Source organism: Apostichopus japonicus, chromosome 2, assembly GCF_037975245.1.
Source record: "Apostichopus japonicus isolate 1M-3 chromosome 2, ASM3797524v1, whole genome shotgun sequence".
NCBI classification, from domain to species: Eukaryota; Metazoa; Echinodermata; class Holothuroidea; order Aspidochirotida; family Stichopodidae; genus Apostichopus; species Apostichopus japonicus.
The window spans coordinates 20,980,949-20,999,703 of record NC_092562.1 but is presented as its reverse complement, the minus strand read 5'-3'; the positions used below and the strand labels follow the sequence as shown (position 1 = coordinate 20,999,703).

Sequence of the window (18,755 nt, the reverse complement as noted above, 5' to 3'; positions counted from 1 at the left end):
AGTTGTACGCCATGAAATTCCGTCATTGTAGCTTAGTTATATACAGTAGTATTTTATTACTTTTAACAACAATTTTTTTCTAGATGGTGCTATTGGTGAAATTTATACATGTACAATTGTTATTGTTTGCCTATGATGTCTACACATCTTTGTGTATGCCAGCTTTAAAATAGTTTATTTTTTTGTCTGTGTATAAACAGGCACATATTTTCATCAAATCAATGCCTGCATATATCTCATATCATTCTTTAAATGCAACTCTGGACAGCAAAGGTAACGAACAGAGCAGAATATTTTTCAAAATTTTTACCTTTTCTTTAGTCAGTTAATCTCCTTTGATTATTAGTGTTGACTTAATTGATGCATATAAGGGTTTCATAGGTAGGATATGTATTTTTACTATATATCTTTGTAATCATTTTGAAAAATATTATACATTGGCAAGGAAAATCAAGATGTTCTCTGAAAAGTGAAAAGATTGACTGCTTACTATTCTTTGTCTCTCTCTCTCTCTCTTTCTGATAACTTCAGATAGTATCCAAACAGATTGTAATCAATAAAACAAATAAAACTCATAATAAAATGGTAATAATTTTATTATTACTTTCTGGAAAGATTTGTACAGCTATCACTATCACTTCAAGTTAATTTTTGTAGCAAAAGATTTTTTAACTAACTTTTTATACCCTCTTAAATTAGTATTTACAAAATCACTGCATTCTCTATGATTTTAAAACCAAATCTGAAATGAATGAATCATAAATTCTTTTGTTATGCAGTTATCTGTGATGAACAATAAAGAAACTAGGAAAGATATAAACAATGTAATAACATCAGAGGAAGGATATAGAATAGATAGGAAGGATAGATCTATTGTAGTGCGCTCTATCAAATACATAGCAATAATAATATATCCACAAAGAAAATTGACTTTAGACCGATTTCTCAAGTTGCAAAGGAAGGGAATTAAATGCAGGCGGCATAAATGCTACTTTCAGAGCTTTTTTCGTCAATATTTGTCAAGCAATGATTATAATAAACTCAGTAGCAATGTATCCATCCAGCTGAAGCATTTTCTATGTAGAAGGTATGACCAAGTAGAAAACAACTGAAAACAAAACATTTACATTAAACGTACATTAAACAGTTTGTGACGTCACATATGACACAGCATGAAAGAATTTGGTGTCAAATTTTTATGTCAATCTAACAACCCTCATGGAAATCATTTTGGTATGAGCTGGTCTTTGATAACAATTTCACTGTTAGCCCCATTTTTTCGTCACAAAAGAGACTAACACATCTACCTTAAGATCTACCAATGTGTTACTCGCATATAATGACATAGATGGAACTAGTCATTGCAGCAAGCTGTCACGATACACTTTGGTGGTGACAGTTTCACCGCAGTTAAAGGGTGTGAAGACTCGCGCAAAAAGAAATGTCTAATGCCGGTAATCTGACCTAGTTTCGAATGAGGTGTAACGGAGGTGTTAGACACCACCATCGATCCCAGAAAATACACACACAGCTTGCTACCGTCAGTAATTAGACACTAGTGTACAATCAGTAAATACAGCTACCCACAACACAGTGTACATAGCAGCAATGGACATCACAGGTCTAGATAAAAATAACAAGGTATCAAGTTTCATTACTGTCTGCATTTTGTAGCGACAAGAGAAAAACTTCACCTGCAAGCAACGGAAAGTTAACTTTTTAAAGATGGCGGCACGCTGTTTGGGGCGAGTCTTCAATGCCTTTAATGTTATAGTATTCCTTTAAGCAGGGGTAGAATTATCCACAGCAGGTGATATTCCTGTCCAGCTTTCTGATGATGGCGATCATTTTTAACCCTTTCCTTACCCCAATGAAACTCGAACAAGAGAATTGACATAATGACTAAAACAAAGCCTTACATGTTGGTCAAGAGGCCACAGAGTCTTGCATGACATTTCCACACTGAGGAATCACAACCAAAAAAATAATATTATAACACGTCCTTATTTTTTTTTGGTTTAGTTTCTTAATCATGGGAATATTGACTGTATAGGAATAATCTATACATCAATTTTGATGATTTTAGATATATGACATATTTTTACACATTTTTTCTATAAGACAGTTATACATTTATCATACATACAAGTATACATACAAATACATTACAATACAAATGCTGCATTAAGTACATATCAGTGATACCATAACAACAATCAGTCGTCTAATAGGTACTGATTAATATCATATATATATAGTGATATCATATATATATAGTGATATCATATATAGTAAAGTCATCCGCTTTGGAGAGTGGGACGTACAGAACCACTTCTAAACGTGGTTTCATGTTCACACATATAATGGACTACCTCTGCATGTCATTGAAGATCACACATGCAATTGACCACTTACTAAGTGGAAGAGCTAATTAAACCTACACATGCAATGGAATAGGTTCACTTTTAAAAGTGGGTATTACAAAATACAGACGTGTTTGTCCAGATATTAACTGTATATGCTAATTAGCCCTGGAATGTAATCAATAACTGCCAATGGATGGAGATTAAATTGTCCAAGAAGAGGACCACTTTAAGATACAGTGGATATAGCCACCACTTATCAGTCTAATTCTGATTACAAAGGACCACTTACAAGTGGAAGAGCTAATTAAACCTACACATGCAATGGAATAGGTTCCTGAAGTGTAGATACAGTCCAATTCTGATTACGTTATTGATTTTAAGATATCGCTTATCCACTCTAGGAGTGGTGGATATTGAGACTGTGATTACAAATATTATTTGATATCCCCAACAGCTTCCAGCATCAACTCATAAAATGTTCCCTAATCTACCCCTGTAATCTATCTTAATTATGGATGTGAATTATGTACTGAATTATGATATTATAGTAAAAACCAATAATTATGGCATACCAGTGTCTACCAATTATTATTAATAATATTGATGAATAATTATTAATAATTATTACAAATGAACATAAGATACCAATGCAATGCATTTAACCTATCATGATAGTATAGATCACTACTTAACCTAGATTAAATGTCTTTATGTTGCAGTGGTATCAAACTGATACAAAGTGGATACAGATACACCATGAATACAGATAAAATTCATAATTCAGTACTCAAAATATGAAAAAATGGACAAATGATAGCGCTATATCAATGCAAACGAGGGAAATTTTTCTTTATATACTCTCCTTTTTTCTATTCTCTTGATAATTTCTATAAATAAATACATGTTCAAGCTTTAGTCTAGCTTATATATTTACTATAACTCATGTTTTGAAGTAAGACAAAAATAAGTTTTAGAATCTTAGATTTTTCAAAGTCAAACATAAATTATGGAATTTGGGGTATAAAGCAAGTGAGTGAATTGACGTAATAAACAAAGAAATTTAAGTTAACTTTGCAAGGTAAAGATGAATCGTGTCAGGGTACCCTACATTACGTACAAATGCCACAAAAGAAATTGTAACCATCCATAGAATAGTCAAATTTTCATTTTGTTTCTTCCTCTCATCTACATGAATTTATAGGACTTCTCCAAAAAATAGAATACCTCTTGAATACTCACACACAATAATATCCGACATATATTCCTCTTTAATTCACAAAACCTGCTATTTTTGGACCCAATAAATAATCCCATACAAATCCTGGTAAAATGAAAAAAGTTGTTAAATTTTGGCATGCTCCTAGTTAATAACAGTATCACCCTGTCAGAGAAAGATGCTACAACCAGTTATGACAATATAACCATCTTAATATATCTTAAAATAAAGATACTTGTAAACTTGAATGATAATCTATAACAACATTGGTATCCATTAGAGGATGAATTTAAGCACAAAACGAAATAATTTCGGTTCTGTTGTAGACTGCTCCAAAAAAACTTCTATCAAGCTAAGACTCCTGATTGTAATTCTAGAACCACTGTTTTGATTGTTTTGAAATGACCCTTGACACACCCGAGGCTGGACAATTAATGAGGCTGGACAACATAGTCTAGTATACACAACATCAGGCCAGTGTCTCAGATGCAGCACAAAAAGTGAAAGGGAAGACGAGATATTTTTAGCCGAAAATAACATGAAAAATTTGTCAAGAACTTGGTGTTGAATATCATCCAAGGGTAACATTTCAAAACTAACACTGAGCAGCCGAAGTCATATTCAGATTAAGCCTTGCGGAGCATTTCAAAGATTCAGTGGATATTAAAGGGTGTGAAGACTCGCGCAAAAAGAAACATCGAATGCCGGTAATCTGACCTAGTTTCGAATGAGGTGTAACAGAAGTGTTAAACAACACCATCGATCCCAGAAAATACACACACACAGCTTGCTACCGTCGATAATTAGACACAAGTGTACAGTCAGTACATACAGCTGCGGTCAATACACACAGCACAGTGTACAAACGATAGAGCGAAGGACATCTCAGGTCCAGCTAAAGATAACAAGGTATCACGTTTCATTACTGTCTGCATTTTGTAGCGACAAGAACAAAACGTCACTTGCAATTAGCAACAGAAAGTTAACTTTTTTCCGATGGCCGCACACGGTTTGGGGCGAGTCTTCAATGCCATTAAAGGTCAATACTGAAACCTGTATATCTAAAGAAACAATCATATTATACAACTAGTTTTTTTTTTTTAAATTTTGAACTATGACATGTCAAGACTAAAATTCTGCCTAAAGTTATCTTTTAATCCGTCATTTAATAAATCAGACATAAAATAGCAAAACTGGCACACACAAAAATCATTGATTATTCTACAGAAAAGACCCACTTTGTTACAAGTGCATGGCCAATCTCATTTCTCCTAAACTCAGATGAGAATCTCCATCAGAATCGTACAACTTGAATGTACTCTCAGGTATCCGGTGCTTCCGGACGTCGCTGATGCGGGAGAACTCCCCGAACGACAATTTCTTGTCCCTGTTCCTATCCCAAGCTGAAAAATTCCGCCTCAAGGCTGCGGTCGAACGATTTGTTATTAAAAAGGAAAACAAGCGTGCAGATGAAGGACATGCAAAAGAGAAAGAAATTAAAATAAAAACGTGCAAAGATGAGAGGCAAATTTGCAGCAAAATTTTAGTAAAAACTGCTGGGAAGTTATACATATTTTTCCCCGGGGGGGTGGGGGAAGTTTTAACCCGACTTAGGACGACCAAACAGCTGGATTAACTTGGACGTCTTAGGTGATCATCTAGGTGGGTTTGAACTGTTTCACAGAATGTTCGGACTTTTACGTAGTTCTGACAAAGTTGTAATAAATAAACAGTGGCAAAGCTCTCTTTGGGGGGGGGATTGGGGGGTGGGAAGGAGATAAGGCTATTTAGCCACTAAGAACCGTGACCACAGAAACAGGTTAACTGTCAAACATAACACTCCTTCAAACATTCTGATTTTACCTTAAGATTGAGATCTTCAAATCTGGTACAATTTTGAATTTTGAGTTTTTAAATCTGGCCACCATTTCCATGTAAGCACCCTTCAAAATCAATCTTTTTTCCAAAAAATAGGAGGGGGGAAATCCCTCAATTTAATCCCCCTTACTTTCAAAGGTTAATTAATCTCACTGATTATTTCCAAACAATAACAACAATACAAAAAAATAGGCAGTTTATATATATCAGCTGATAAGATAAGATGCTCTGAATGAAATGGAAAACACAACTTTTGACTACACAAGCGGAGTAATTGTCTCCCTTATTTTTGGTGTTTTCAAGCATATTTATGGACAACGCAGATGATCTTTCAAAGGGACTATGGTGGCAAATTGGTTTTATCAAATTGTACTAGAAATCTGGCATTTGTTACAAGAGTACAGACAACATCGGTCAGGTGCTCTGCAAACAATCAACTTTTTGAGATATACAGTGATATCAACTGCATCCGTTATTTTCACACCGGTGTTGACGAAAACTACAGCTTGAAAAGAAAATGAAGCTCGACATTACGAGAGTGCAAACATTCTGATATGAGCAACATATATATGAGCTAACATAAAAGGAAACAAAGAAATGTGATATTCAGATAATAAACTAAATAAGGTAAAGCAGAGGGTTAAACGATTTGAGCAAAAGAGGATACAATTTCTGAAAATACCACAAACTCTACTAACCCCACACCCTTCCCCTCCCCCTAGAAAACTCTGGAACCCCTTTCCACTGGAATTTTAAGAACTGTAACCACCAGAAGTTATTGAAGTATGCATTTTGCACCTGGCAAATGAACACTAACACCTGAAGTACTAACCGTTGTAACTGTTAACACCTTGGATACTCAGTACTGGCAAGGGTGTGCTTGTGGTGGTAGTCGATACGATCTTTGGCGTTGTCTTTGAAGCCGTGCTTATGATCGTGGTTTCCTCATTATTTAACAATGACAACTCTACCAGGGGAGACGTTTTTATGTCTGCCTTGGTGGTTAATGTCAACTGCTCAATTTTATTGGTGTGTGAGGAAGTTTTCTGATTGGTTGGAGATAAATATTTCTCGCTAACACCTGTTGGTAATTCAGAACCAGTCAACATCAATAAAGATGTAGGCAGGTCCTGTTCACTAATAAGTGAATTTAGGATGTTAGTTGTTAAATCTTTGATCAGAGTACTTCGCATGGTTCTGGATGGGACTATACCCGTCAGTGCTGTTAATTCACTTTGGAGCTCTGAATCTGTTAAACAAAAGGAAAAAGGTAACAGAAAACAAAACAAACTAAACAAAAAAGGGGATAAATGGCGAGAAAGAAATGGAAGATTATTTTGGTTCCCTTTACAGAAGACAGAGCAGAAGATAAGTTTTGTAATGCAACTCCAAATATGATGTTAACAAAAGTCTATTGTCTATCTTTTATATACTGTCATTTAAACAATAGTTATCTGTTTTTGGACTAGCTTCTGATTCTCAACAATTGCTACATCTATTGTTATTTTAACAATACCTCTATTGTCTTTTGGTCATTTTTGGCTACACACACGCCATGTGTCATTCTTACACTGTGTAACTACTGAAAACTGTATCAGCATCTTCTTGTCAACTCCAAATATGATGTTAACAAAAGTCTATTGTCTATTTTTTATATACTGTCATTTAAACAATAGTTATCTGTTTTTTGACTAGCTTCTGATTCTCAACAATTGTTACATCTATTGTTATTTTAACAATACTTCTTTTGTCTTTTGGTCATTTTTGGCTACACATACGCCATAAGTCATTCTTAAACTGTGAAACCACTGAAAACTGTATCAGCAGCTTCTTGTCTTCTGTACAAGCTAACAATAACTATACAGAATATTTTGATTTCTTTTTATTCCTTTTTTATACAATTTTCTTTTTACGTAAAAAAGAAATCTGTTCTCAAAAGTCTCACAAACTTTTTGTCCTCATTAAAGCTCCTGCACAAATCTTTTACCAAAACAATCCCATCATTTCATTCTCATTTGAAAACAGGCCGATAAGAAAAAAAATAGCAACAGGGATACAGAAAAATGAGTGAAAAAATCAATCATGAAAAAAATGCAAAAAGTTTTCAGCTGGAGTAAAAGATGAAATGCAGGATAAAAAAAAGCAGGATCAGAACGTTAAGGGCAAGTGTTAGTGCTATGAATATACAATTTCTAGTCATGAATATGCAAAAATGTGCCAAGGAATACATTGTTCTACCGCACCACCAGGTTTGTACACTTTGCATATTAGAAATATGAGCAGGTATATTAGTACAAAACATGTGTGAGATACACCATGTCATGAATATTCAGTAAGTAATCTCTACTTTCACCAAATTATCCGCAACTTTTTCCGACAAATGTTCGTCGGAAATCAACGTTCTCAATGTGAAGGAAAATACGTGCAGAGGAGATGGAAATGGAAATTTATGCCTAACTAGGTAAACTGTGATAATAAGTTGATCTATCACCAAGTTGGGACAATTTTTGTCTATACTGTAGTGTCATGTCCCGCTCTCAGAGCACTTGTATTGTCAGTACGAGCAGTAAGAATATCATGTTTCTATCAGATCAAGGTTAGGAACTGTTTGTACTGTCGATACGAGTGCTTTGAAGCATGATATTGGAGTACAGTTCAGAGAGGTATTAGCATTAGGGAACTTGTCCCAACTGACTGGATCTATACTTCAAGTCATGACTGTTCAGTACATATCCTTTATTTTTTTCCAGCCACATTGGGACGATTCCCTAATGCTAATATCACTCTATACTGTCCTCTCGTGTCATGCATCAAAGCACTCCTACCGACAGTATAAACAGTTCCTAACCGTCACCTGATATAAACATGAATATTTATTCTGCTCGTACAATCAGTGCAAGTGTTTTGAAACAGGACAAGAAAGTACAGTAGAGAAAATATTGTCCCCACTGGTGGGGGACTGGGGGCATTATGTTGTCTCACTGCAACATAAGTTTTCACTCCCTCCTAGACACATATCAAACTAGTCATTTTCTTGGAATTACACCACCCGTACCCTCTAATGGATGAAGAACAAGGAGAGAGACTAAACATCTCTTTGCCGATAATCCTAATTTCGTTTCCACCACCGGCGGTACTAATGACAATAAGTTTAAAGGGTCTACTCGTGAAGCAAAAGAAAGAACGGCTTGATGGTACCAAACTATACTGATACAAATTTCTACAGTCAACCTTGTGCCACTGTAGCAACATTTGAAAAATGGTTCCAGAATATTCCCCATTTTCAACCTCACGTGTTTCCATGGAAACTAGTCTTATTCCCTGTTCTGTCGAGTATAATCCGCAAAAAGAATTCTCAGAACTAGAAAGAAATTCCGAGTCTTGTTTGAAAGTAATTCTGAAATTTGTTTTTCTGAGTACCAGAAACTAAGAGAACTTTTATGAACCCTTATGAATAATGTCACAATAATTTTCCACTATTTTACTGACTTGATCTAGATCAAGCTCACTTTTCTTGCATAGAATATATCATCTTCCCATCCAAAAGAAAAATACCTCAACAAAAATAATTCAGTGTATTGTGTACATTGAGAGGCATATTACATAACATTGACAATTTGCCAAACGAGAGAGTCTGATGATACAACGGTAAATACTGACCAAACACAATATGGGTTAAAATATCGCTACGAGCTTTCTGCCAGCCAAATAGATCGTGGTCTAGAAAGTAAGATTCCAGATACGTACGGCTACTCAATGCCAGCAACGGTTCTCTGCATTGTTTAACAAACACCCCCGTATGAGAAGCCTATGGCTTACCTAATGCATTTCTTTTCCCCCACCACTGTGTTAATTTGTATATATCAAACACAGATAAAAATTCAACAGTTTTAGTGTAAAAGAGACGTTTGAAATCAAATGAGGTTTCCTATACCAGTTGGAAATGAACCGACATCCCCCCCCCCCCCCGCCCCACTTTCTTCTGTTCTTGGTATACAGTACAAATCATTACCTTAACACATCAACCCAAAAACAGGGATAAGATCAGTTCATTTCCCTTGTTCAAGTTTTTTTTTTTTTAAATGTAAATAAAATATATAAATAAATAAGTAAGTAAAATGTTGGTTTTTTGGAGAGTTTTGTATATATTTCAGTTTTGGGATATGTGATAATACTTACTCGTCAGGTTTTTCACTCATTAGGTTATTTAGTCCTTATGCGACTACTGGCGCCGAGAGATTTAAAGGTAAGGTAAGGGAATTTAGTACCAGATTTTGACTAACAGCTATATGTCATCATTTATAAATTTATTATTATTATTGTTATTTGAAGATGGTTTTGTTCCATCCATTTTTCTTGAGGTTATTAAGAGTATTCACAAGATATATAGTTTTTAAGTTTAGAACAAGAATCAACAAGAACTTGATGACAAAATGAACAGAAATGAACAAAAGTGATGAAACCAAAAATGAACTTTAAATATCTATGTGGCAACTATCACAGCTTTTTAAGAGTTTGAAAAAGCCAAAAAAAACTGGAGAACAGTTTCCCAAGACCCAGGAAAGTTGTACTTATTAATCAACTGCTACAATTTTGAGCATTCTGAAGCAAAAAAGCAAAAATTATTGTTCCGAACCAAGGAACGGAGACCCTTCCTCGGGGAGGAAGTAATATACACTTAAATAGTGAAATGATGATTGCTTTGATTTAAGGTTTGTTAGGAAGACCTGTGGTGGTCGGCGGTTTCATCGTGGTGCCGGCATCTTGCTCTGATATCGTCGTCCCCTCGGCGGGAGGTATTTCGCCATCCTCTGTTTTTGGAGCTTTGCTACCGCTGCTCTCTGGTATGCCACCGGCAGGGGGGTTGTCAGGTGTTTTAATAGGGGGGCTGGTCAGGACTTTGGCAGGGGGAGCGATAGGAGGCTTAACTGGTGTCGTCGGAGGCTCGTTATCCGGTTGCGGCTCGGTATCCGGTTGCGGCTCGGCGGTGGTGATTGTGTCTATACAGAGGAGACAGAAATAGCAACTGTGTTCATGGTTTAATTGACACCGTCACCGATTACGATAATATGATGTGTTAGATGAAGCAACAATGGATTAAGCAAATACAATCTCATATTCCCATCAACAGTACGATTATGAGGTACGTAGGAGGAAATCTGGGGACGTCTCTTCATATATAGCTATTCTAAGGTCTTTATTCTTTTCTATAAACTTGCTGACGTTGCACAAAATCAAAGTTCGCTTCAAATATCTTAAAACCGAGATACAAACCGGTCTAATGTAACGAACGAACAGGTTGAAATCAGGAATAAGACAAGTCGAACAGAACTTGCATCAGATGTTTGAGTGAATTGATCATAACTGTTTTGTTTCAGGCTAGTACCATTTTGTTTTTTTGTTGTTTTTGTTGTTTACCAAGATCATTTAAACACCAGAATTCTTGGTCTTACATATATCAAGGCAGTAAGTAGTAACAGATTTATTCAACACATTTCTGTAATAATTTGCACTTTTTTGAAATCTTTTGCATAGCTCAGTGACCAAACGGGAAAGCCTTTCAAATCCCCTTTAAACAATTTATCTCTTTTATCTGTACAATTCTGGTACCATGATCAAAATCTCTGAACCGCACTAGTAATCTCGTAATCTTGCACTAATCTTAGTATTCTCCACAAAAATTGAAGGGAAAAAAATCACCTGACCAAATATGCTTTTTAGAGGAGAAGTGACTGCGTAATAAATGAGTTCTTGTCTATCATCAAATACTATAATATTACAAAATATTAATGTAAACTAAGTTGTCAATTTGTTTTTTGGAAGAGATTAGGTTTCTCAAGCTGCCTTTGTGTTTTTACTCCCCCACCCCTCCCCCTGCAAAATAAACCAACAGGAACTTTCATCAGCTTCTTCTGACTTATAAAAATAATTTTCTCTTCATGAGAGGATTTTTTTAATCAATAATCAATACCCTATAAAAAAAACTTCTTAAAACTTTTGTCCGAGGCATTGCGACCACCAACGATGCTTGAATTAAGTTACCACAACCAATGGTCCATCCACCATCTTTTAAATACCACAAACCATGTGCACGCCCTTACAGAATACAAGTTGTATATAAACCCTGATAGAGAAAAGTTATAGTTGAACCACCACTCAGGGTTTGATAACCATCCTCTCACCATCAGCCCAGCAATATTTCAGTTTAAATGAAAAATATATGCCGGATTTACAGAAAAAGCAAGCCCAAAAGAAGGCGGGTCAGAGATAGGAGTGGGTTGGGTGGGGGGCAGGGGGGGGAGGAAGACAAGAACTAATACCATCACCTCATTTGAAAATTGAAATGCAAGGTAATTCATCATTCTGTAGTACTTGTAGTGTCTAGCTGGCGCTGTTGAGCTGCTGCCTGTTTTCACTACTTTTTGCTGCTACTATTCAACGGCTGCTTACGATTCACTTATTGTCAATACATGGACTGGGCTTCTATATTTTTGGACCATCCATTTCTTGTCTTCGATCAAGAATGTTGAGAAATAAACTGAGGATGTTTGAACTATGGACTGTTTCTCTTTTCATCGAGCCTATACCTTACTAACTTCCACGTTACAGAGCTCAATTGCCTTTCTGTATACAGGAGGCCATCACATCAATACTCCCATTTTGTTTGTGCAGCAGACATCTCTAATCCTATTCAGCTTCAGTTTGGTTTCAGGAATAGTCACAATGGATTTCCCCTGCGCGTATTGTTCTGCCGGACAGTCGGATTTATGTTTACAATGGCTTGAACCTGTTGGCTGACTGTAGGATGAAGTATTCCAGTTCAGAGCTGTTGAAGTTAAGGAACAAAGGCGGCTCACTGCCTGTAGAAATATTCTACACAGTGAAGCAAAATGGCCTTCTGGTTTCCCGCAGAAAAAGGGGACGAAGAGCAGGAGCTCATATACAGAGGTTCCTTCGACACTCATCAGGTTTGGATAAAAATGGATCCTTTTCTACTAATCCAGTAACGAATAGAGCATGTTCAAGGTTTGCTTTATGGAATGCAAGATCTTTGAGATCCAAAACTTCCGAAATCTCAGAGTTCATCATTTCTCAGAAAATTGACATTATGGCAATTACTGAGACCTGGCTTTATGGTGACCATCGTGACAATGTAGCAATAGCAGATCTCGCTGCAACATTCCCACACTACGAACTGCATCATGTTCCTCGTACAGATCGTTCTGGCGGTGGGGTTCTTGTTTTTCTACGGAACACTTACCACGTGACTGAATGTGACATTAAAGCCCTCATCTCGTTTGAATACATTGAACTTGTAGTTTCAGCTCCGTCTCAAATTCCTCTAAGGCTGATAGTACTGTACAGGCCACCGAAAACGAAAAATAAGCAATCAACTACATCCCTATTCTTGAAGGAATTCCCAAAGCTTATTGAGTCCTTTTGTTCGGAACCTGGTTATGTGATGATTGTTGGGGATTTCAATTTTCACTGTGATGATATGATGAACCGTGACACTGTATCTTTTCAGGATTTATTATACTCTGCCAACCTCAAACAGCATGTTGCTGTTCCCACGCATCGTGGTGGTCACACATTGGACCTCATCATTTCTCGTAATGATGATGATTTCATATCTAACATCGATACCACAAGCTATCTTACCTCCGATCATGCTGTAGTTATGTGCTCGCTTGAAATTGGACGTCCGCCTCTTTCCAAGATTGAAATCAAAGCACGGAAGCTGAACCAAATAAACTTAGAAAGCTTCAGGCGAGACATATTATCATCTCCTCTGTATACATCCCCTGTCTCGAACCTGGATCAGCTGGTGGATATGTATGAACGAGTACTGACTGATCTACTTGACAAGCATGCCCCAGTCATGGTGCGTAAAATTACACGCCGACCTCACTCGCCTTGGTTTACAGATGATCACCGTAGCTTGAAAAAAGAAGTTCGGCGTTGCGAGGCTCAGTGGCATCACACAAAATTGGCAGTTCACAAAGAGATCTTCATTGAGAAATCCAAGCACTACCATGCTGTGTTGAAACAGGCAAAGAAGAATTTCCATCAAAACAAGCTGGTCGCTTGTAACTCTCGCCAACTCTTCAAGGAGGTAGAAAAGCTAACGTCTCCTAAGATCTCCAATGTTAGGCCTAATACCTCCGATAATGGATTGCTAGCTAATGAATTCGCAAATTTCTTCGTAAACAAAATCGAACAAATTCGCAACAACATTTTGAACACTGATAAACCACAGCTTTCAATGACGTTACCTCCTGATGAAACCTCTCACTGTTTTCCTCGATTCGTTCCCGTGTCTGGGGAATCTCTGAGAAAAATCATCATGAACTCCCCCGCCTCAACATGTAGACTGGATCCGATTCCAACAAGCCTGCTCAAAAACTGTATTGATGTTCTTTTGCCGACCATCACTAAAATTGTGAACCTCTCCTTGTCAAATGGGCACTTTCCGGACTCTTTAAAATGTGCTCATATAACACCTCTCTTCAAAAAAGGGAAGGTATGCAAAAATGACCTGAAGAGCTACCGCCCAATCGCAAACTTGAAGTTCCTGGCCAAGACAATTGAACGTGTTTGCTCAAAGCAGATCCAGAACTATCTCCGGAACAATAAACTGCTTGGTGAGAAGCAGAGCGCTTATCGTGCCCACCATAGCACGGAGACGGCGCTGCTGCGCGTCTACAACGACTTGCTTCTCACTGCTGACAAGGGCGAGGAGGCCATCCTAGTGTTGTTGGATTATTCGGCAGCATTCGATACCATTAACCATGACATCTTCTTTCAGCGTCTGCAGAATAGATACGGTGTGTCCGGCAACGCTCTGTGTTGGTTTAAATCTTATTTCACCAACAGATCCCAAGCTGTAGTTGTAAATGACTGTATATCTAATGTTCATAAACCAGTAGGAGGAGTTCCTCAAGGATCTGTCATGGGCCCTTTATCGTTCACAATGTATACCTCACCTGTAGAGGATATTATTAAGGCCCATGGCATGAGCGGTATGTTATATGCGGACGACACACAAGTCTATGCGATTAAATCTGGATGTGATCATGGAGCCACACTCGCAAAACTTGGAGCGTGTATTTCCGATATAAGGTCGTGGTCTGCTGCAAATGACATGAAATTGAATGACGACAAAACTGAACTAATTCATATATCTTCTAAATTCCGAACTGCTGCTCCAATTCCTTCACTGAAGATTGGAACCACACACGTCGAGCCAGTCAACAATGCCAGGAATCTAGGAGTTATTTTCGACAAAAATCTGGATATGAATCAACATATTAATAACATATGCCGATCTGCTTCTTCTGCTCTTCATAAAATTGGAAAGATTCGCCGCTGCCTGGATCAGCAAACAGCCAAAACACTAGTCCACGCCTTTGTTTCATCCCGTGTTGACAACTGTAACAGTTTGCTATACGGTTTGCCCGATCAGCAGGTGAATAAGCTTCAACGGATACAAAATTCGGCGGCAAGGTTGATAACCCGCACCAAACGGTCTGAACATATCACACCAATCCTTCGTGATCTTCACTGGCTTTCTGTGAAACAACGCATCAACTTCAAAATCCTGCTTCTAACTTTTAAATGTATCCATGGACTTGCTCCAGTGTACCTACAAAACCTCATCCGGGACTATACGCCACGTTGTTGCCTCCGATCCAGTTCGAAATCTTTACTGGTCACTCCTCCTGTATGCACTAAGTCATACGGCTCTCGATCGTTTCAGTTCTCTTCCGCTGTCCTCTGGAATGACTTATCGATCAAAGTTAAAGAAGCTCAGTCAGTAACCAGATTCAAATCTCTCTTAAAGACTCACCTGTTCTCTTGTTTGTAGTTTTCTGTCCTTCAGCGCATAGAGACTTAAGTGTGTATTTGCGCTTTATAAGAACTGTGTATTATTATTATTATTATTATTATTATTATTGTTCATTGTCAACCAACATTTATCCTAATGAAGAAGCTTATGGTCTTACAGATCTCCTGCACATAAACTGTGTAACACAAAGAAGCTCTGTCCTTAATTCTTTACAAGATGGTGCTTGATCAAACTATTAAGTGGTGAAGAGACAATCCCCCTACTTCTGAAGTAGAAACCTACTTCTTTTGAGCAGGGCAATCAAATACATTAATGAATAGTCAATGGTTTAATCCCCCCCCCCCCTCCTCCCCATCCCCCTAGTAGCTTGTAGCTAACGATTGCTTGATTATAAATTTAAAAAATTTAAAAAGAAAAGAAAAGGAACCAGTGTATTGCTACACATACCAGACCTGACTCTGAAAATAAAAAACTGACAAGAATTGTAGCGGTATTGCATAACAGATAAAACTTGCCCAAAACTGCCTCAAACTGAATTGAAAATAATATGAATAGTCAGAGATGATGGAGAGTAGTTGGGATTAATTTAATTATGAAGATTAAATTTCCATTTCATTTCCTGAAGTGGTGGTGTAGTGAGCTTTAAAAAATTGTTTCAGAATTAAATCGATTTTAATCCATTTTCATAAGCCGTCAAAGTTATCATTAAATATTATATTTTAAATTTTTTATAAGATTTTACCAGTTTGATCATTTTTATTTGGAAAGTCTAATGAGATTATGGTGCTTTTTAGTGAGTTGGCTGAATTGAATAAATTTTTTGCTTTTTTCCTCGAATTATCTCAAAAGGCTTGAAAGCATGAAACGATATCCTCGAAGCTATATCAAAACCTTTTACGATTCATTCGACCAAATTGAAACAAACGTATAAAGTAACAAGGAAAGCTACAGTTTTCGTTTTTGACAGTAGAGTAAAATTACAGGGATGCAGCATGAATGAGCAGTTAACACAATGTCTTTCTGCATCCTTCATGTATCTCACTGATAATAACATGTTCTTGCAGAACATGTTATCACAAACAAGACCGTAGGCCTAGAGCTAGAAACCTAAATTTCAGAACTTTGTCATGGCATATTTTTTGTCTTAGGTAAACTGGAATGTTCTTCATGTTGAGTTTATTGTGAGGTACCCGAGAAGCATCGAAACCAAGACAGGGTGACATAAAGTAGGAACTCAAACCACACATCCTGAGAAATTTCTTCCCTACCACTGCCCCCCCCCCCCCCGCTCCCCTTAGAAAGAAATAGAAAAATATACATATTTCAGGCTTTACCTTCAGATGCTTGAGTTGCATTTTGAAGTGATTTAACTGTACTCTCCAAACCGTCCAATCTTTGAAGCACGTTATTGAATTTGACGTCGTGCTGGACAGAGCTCTCGTTAAGTATCTGTAGGCCATCCTCCAATCCCTGTAAGTTGCCATGGATTTCTTCTCTGAAGACGCCATACGTCTGCTCCAGGATAGTCTGGAACCCTCGGGTGGTCTCGTTGTTTAGGAGGTTATTGTTCAGGTCTCCAGGGTTGAGCTAAATGAAAGATATTAAACAGGAGCCAACAATAATTCTACTTTTCTCAGAATCTGATAGAAGCTGTGCTTTCGCCTCGGAACTTGCCACAGACTGGTGGCAACCATACTCAAACATTTAAGTGAATGATGAAGGATACACTGTATGTTAAAGCAAACATCTGTTACTGAAGTCCAGCTAAGACGTTATGTTATCTAGGGGAGAGGTTGTGAGTGGATGGGTGGACCACCCCCTTTCAGAAATTTTGGTAAAATGGAAGGGTGCTTAGATGCCCAAAAAAAAGTCCTATATTTTGAAACTTTTGAAACAGTGTTGAACAATTTCGACTGTTTAAGATGTACCGCACATACATGCTATCTATTTATGTAATGTAAACTAGGATTTTTTTCTTAATATTCTGTCTGCCAGTGGAAGGGGTTGGGGAGAGGGAGGGGGGGAGATGAATAAAGCCCCCAGAAGTATACATGGTTGCATCCCTGTCCACCATAATCCCACTTGGATTGATTAAACTTGGCATTAATGAGAGCAGTCTGCATAGATTGTAATATCAGCGCATTATGCTCGTAGAAACCGGGAAAAACGATTCGGGACATGGTTCACAACCAGATCACCGGAAGCAGCCAAATGGTTGTAGCATGGTGGCTTCAATCATGGCACACTTAAGACGATGAATTCACAAGCTCAAAAAATGCCTCTCAAGAAAAGTCACCCTCAAGATACTAAATAAGTTCACAGTACTGACACATGCTCAATCAAAGTGTCTTAACAGTCGCTAGACTGTTACCGTGTGTCAGATCATAACAGTGTTATGTCTAGTCTACTGTTACAACTTCCTTGCAAAGAATAGAACAGAAACTAACCCCCCCCCATATAATATCATACCATCATGATGACTACATACTTGTTGAACAGTGACCTCTAAGCTTCTAAGTCTACCCTCTATAGCGCTCTGCCAGACTGTAACGTTGAGAGGGGGACTTCCTCCAGCCGTCGTCGGGGGCGATCCATCATCAGGATTTGCAACGTCGTTGTCATCCCCGGATATCTCCTTCTGGACTATTGCCATCTGAATTGGGAGAGATGGATTAAAAGGATTACTCACATAAAAGTTGAGGAGGGTCTTTACACTTTGATCCTAGCAGGATCAGAAACAGACGGAAGAAGATACCGGCTAGGATTGAACGTCAGGCTCTCTGACTATTACACATACACCTACACAGGACTGTCTGCAGTGAAAGAGGTATTTTTTTCTCTCTTTTGACAAAAAAAAAGAATAATTTATCAGAGAAGATGCAACATCAAAATATTTGTAAGTAGCAAAAAGAAATCTTTTTTTATATAATTTAAAATACAGGTCAAAATTTTGATGCAAGAATATATATTATTTTATTACACCCGGCACTTTTGCATGTTAGCCATCTACTTACCAAATACGTCACATTTTTCTGTAAAACGTCCAATAGCTCCATGCCCGTGGAATCACCCTGGGAACTGCTCGCCCCCCTCAGTGCCAACACCTCGGTGTTGAGATGGTCAATCGTATCATTGAGGCTGTTGACTGTTTTGTTGATGGCTTCTAGAGACTGAACGTATCAGAAAAGTTAAAAAAAAAAAAAAAAAAAAATTACAAATTCCAGCGACCGTTGGAATTCGACAGATCGATTGAACCGACAGACAAAGATCTGCGACTGTTTCCAGCAAGTTCTGATCAATTGAATTCAAACTACAATATTTCCACATGTCCACTGCCACGTTTTCCAGTCGTCCGTGCCTTTTCTCCCTTCCACCTCCTGTACACAGTCGGTGGCTATCTCTCACGAGTCATTCGAGTTGAAAAGTGACCTCTAGATCTACGGTC

The 18,755-nt window shown here is 37.6% G+C and overlaps 1 protein-coding gene across 2 annotated transcripts in view; it reads right to left on the bottom strand.

Moving 5' to 3' along the window:
• Positions 1–578: 578 nt before the first annotated feature.
• LOC139981830 (uncharacterized) overlaps positions 579–18,755 on the bottom strand; it is a 30,627-nt gene continuing 12,450 nt past the window's right edge. The window contains exons 7-12 of one of the 2 annotated variants that reach the window (XM_071994315.1): positions 18,325–18,480; positions 17,799–17,963; positions 16,645–16,897; positions 10,188–10,460; positions 6,293–6,709; positions 579–5,006 (exon numbers count right to left, since the gene is read on the bottom strand). In XM_071994315.1, coding sequence (XP_071850416.1) covers positions 4,825–5,006; positions 6,293–6,709; positions 10,188–10,460; positions 16,645–16,897; positions 17,799–17,963; positions 18,325–18,480 — 1,446 coding nt within the window. In that variant the 3' untranslated portion in view covers positions 579–4,824. The remainder of the gene's footprint in view (positions 5,007–6,292; positions 6,710–10,187; positions 10,461–16,644; positions 16,898–17,798; positions 17,964–18,324; positions 18,481–18,755) is intronic. The other variant, XM_071994317.1, reaches the window with a different exon arrangement.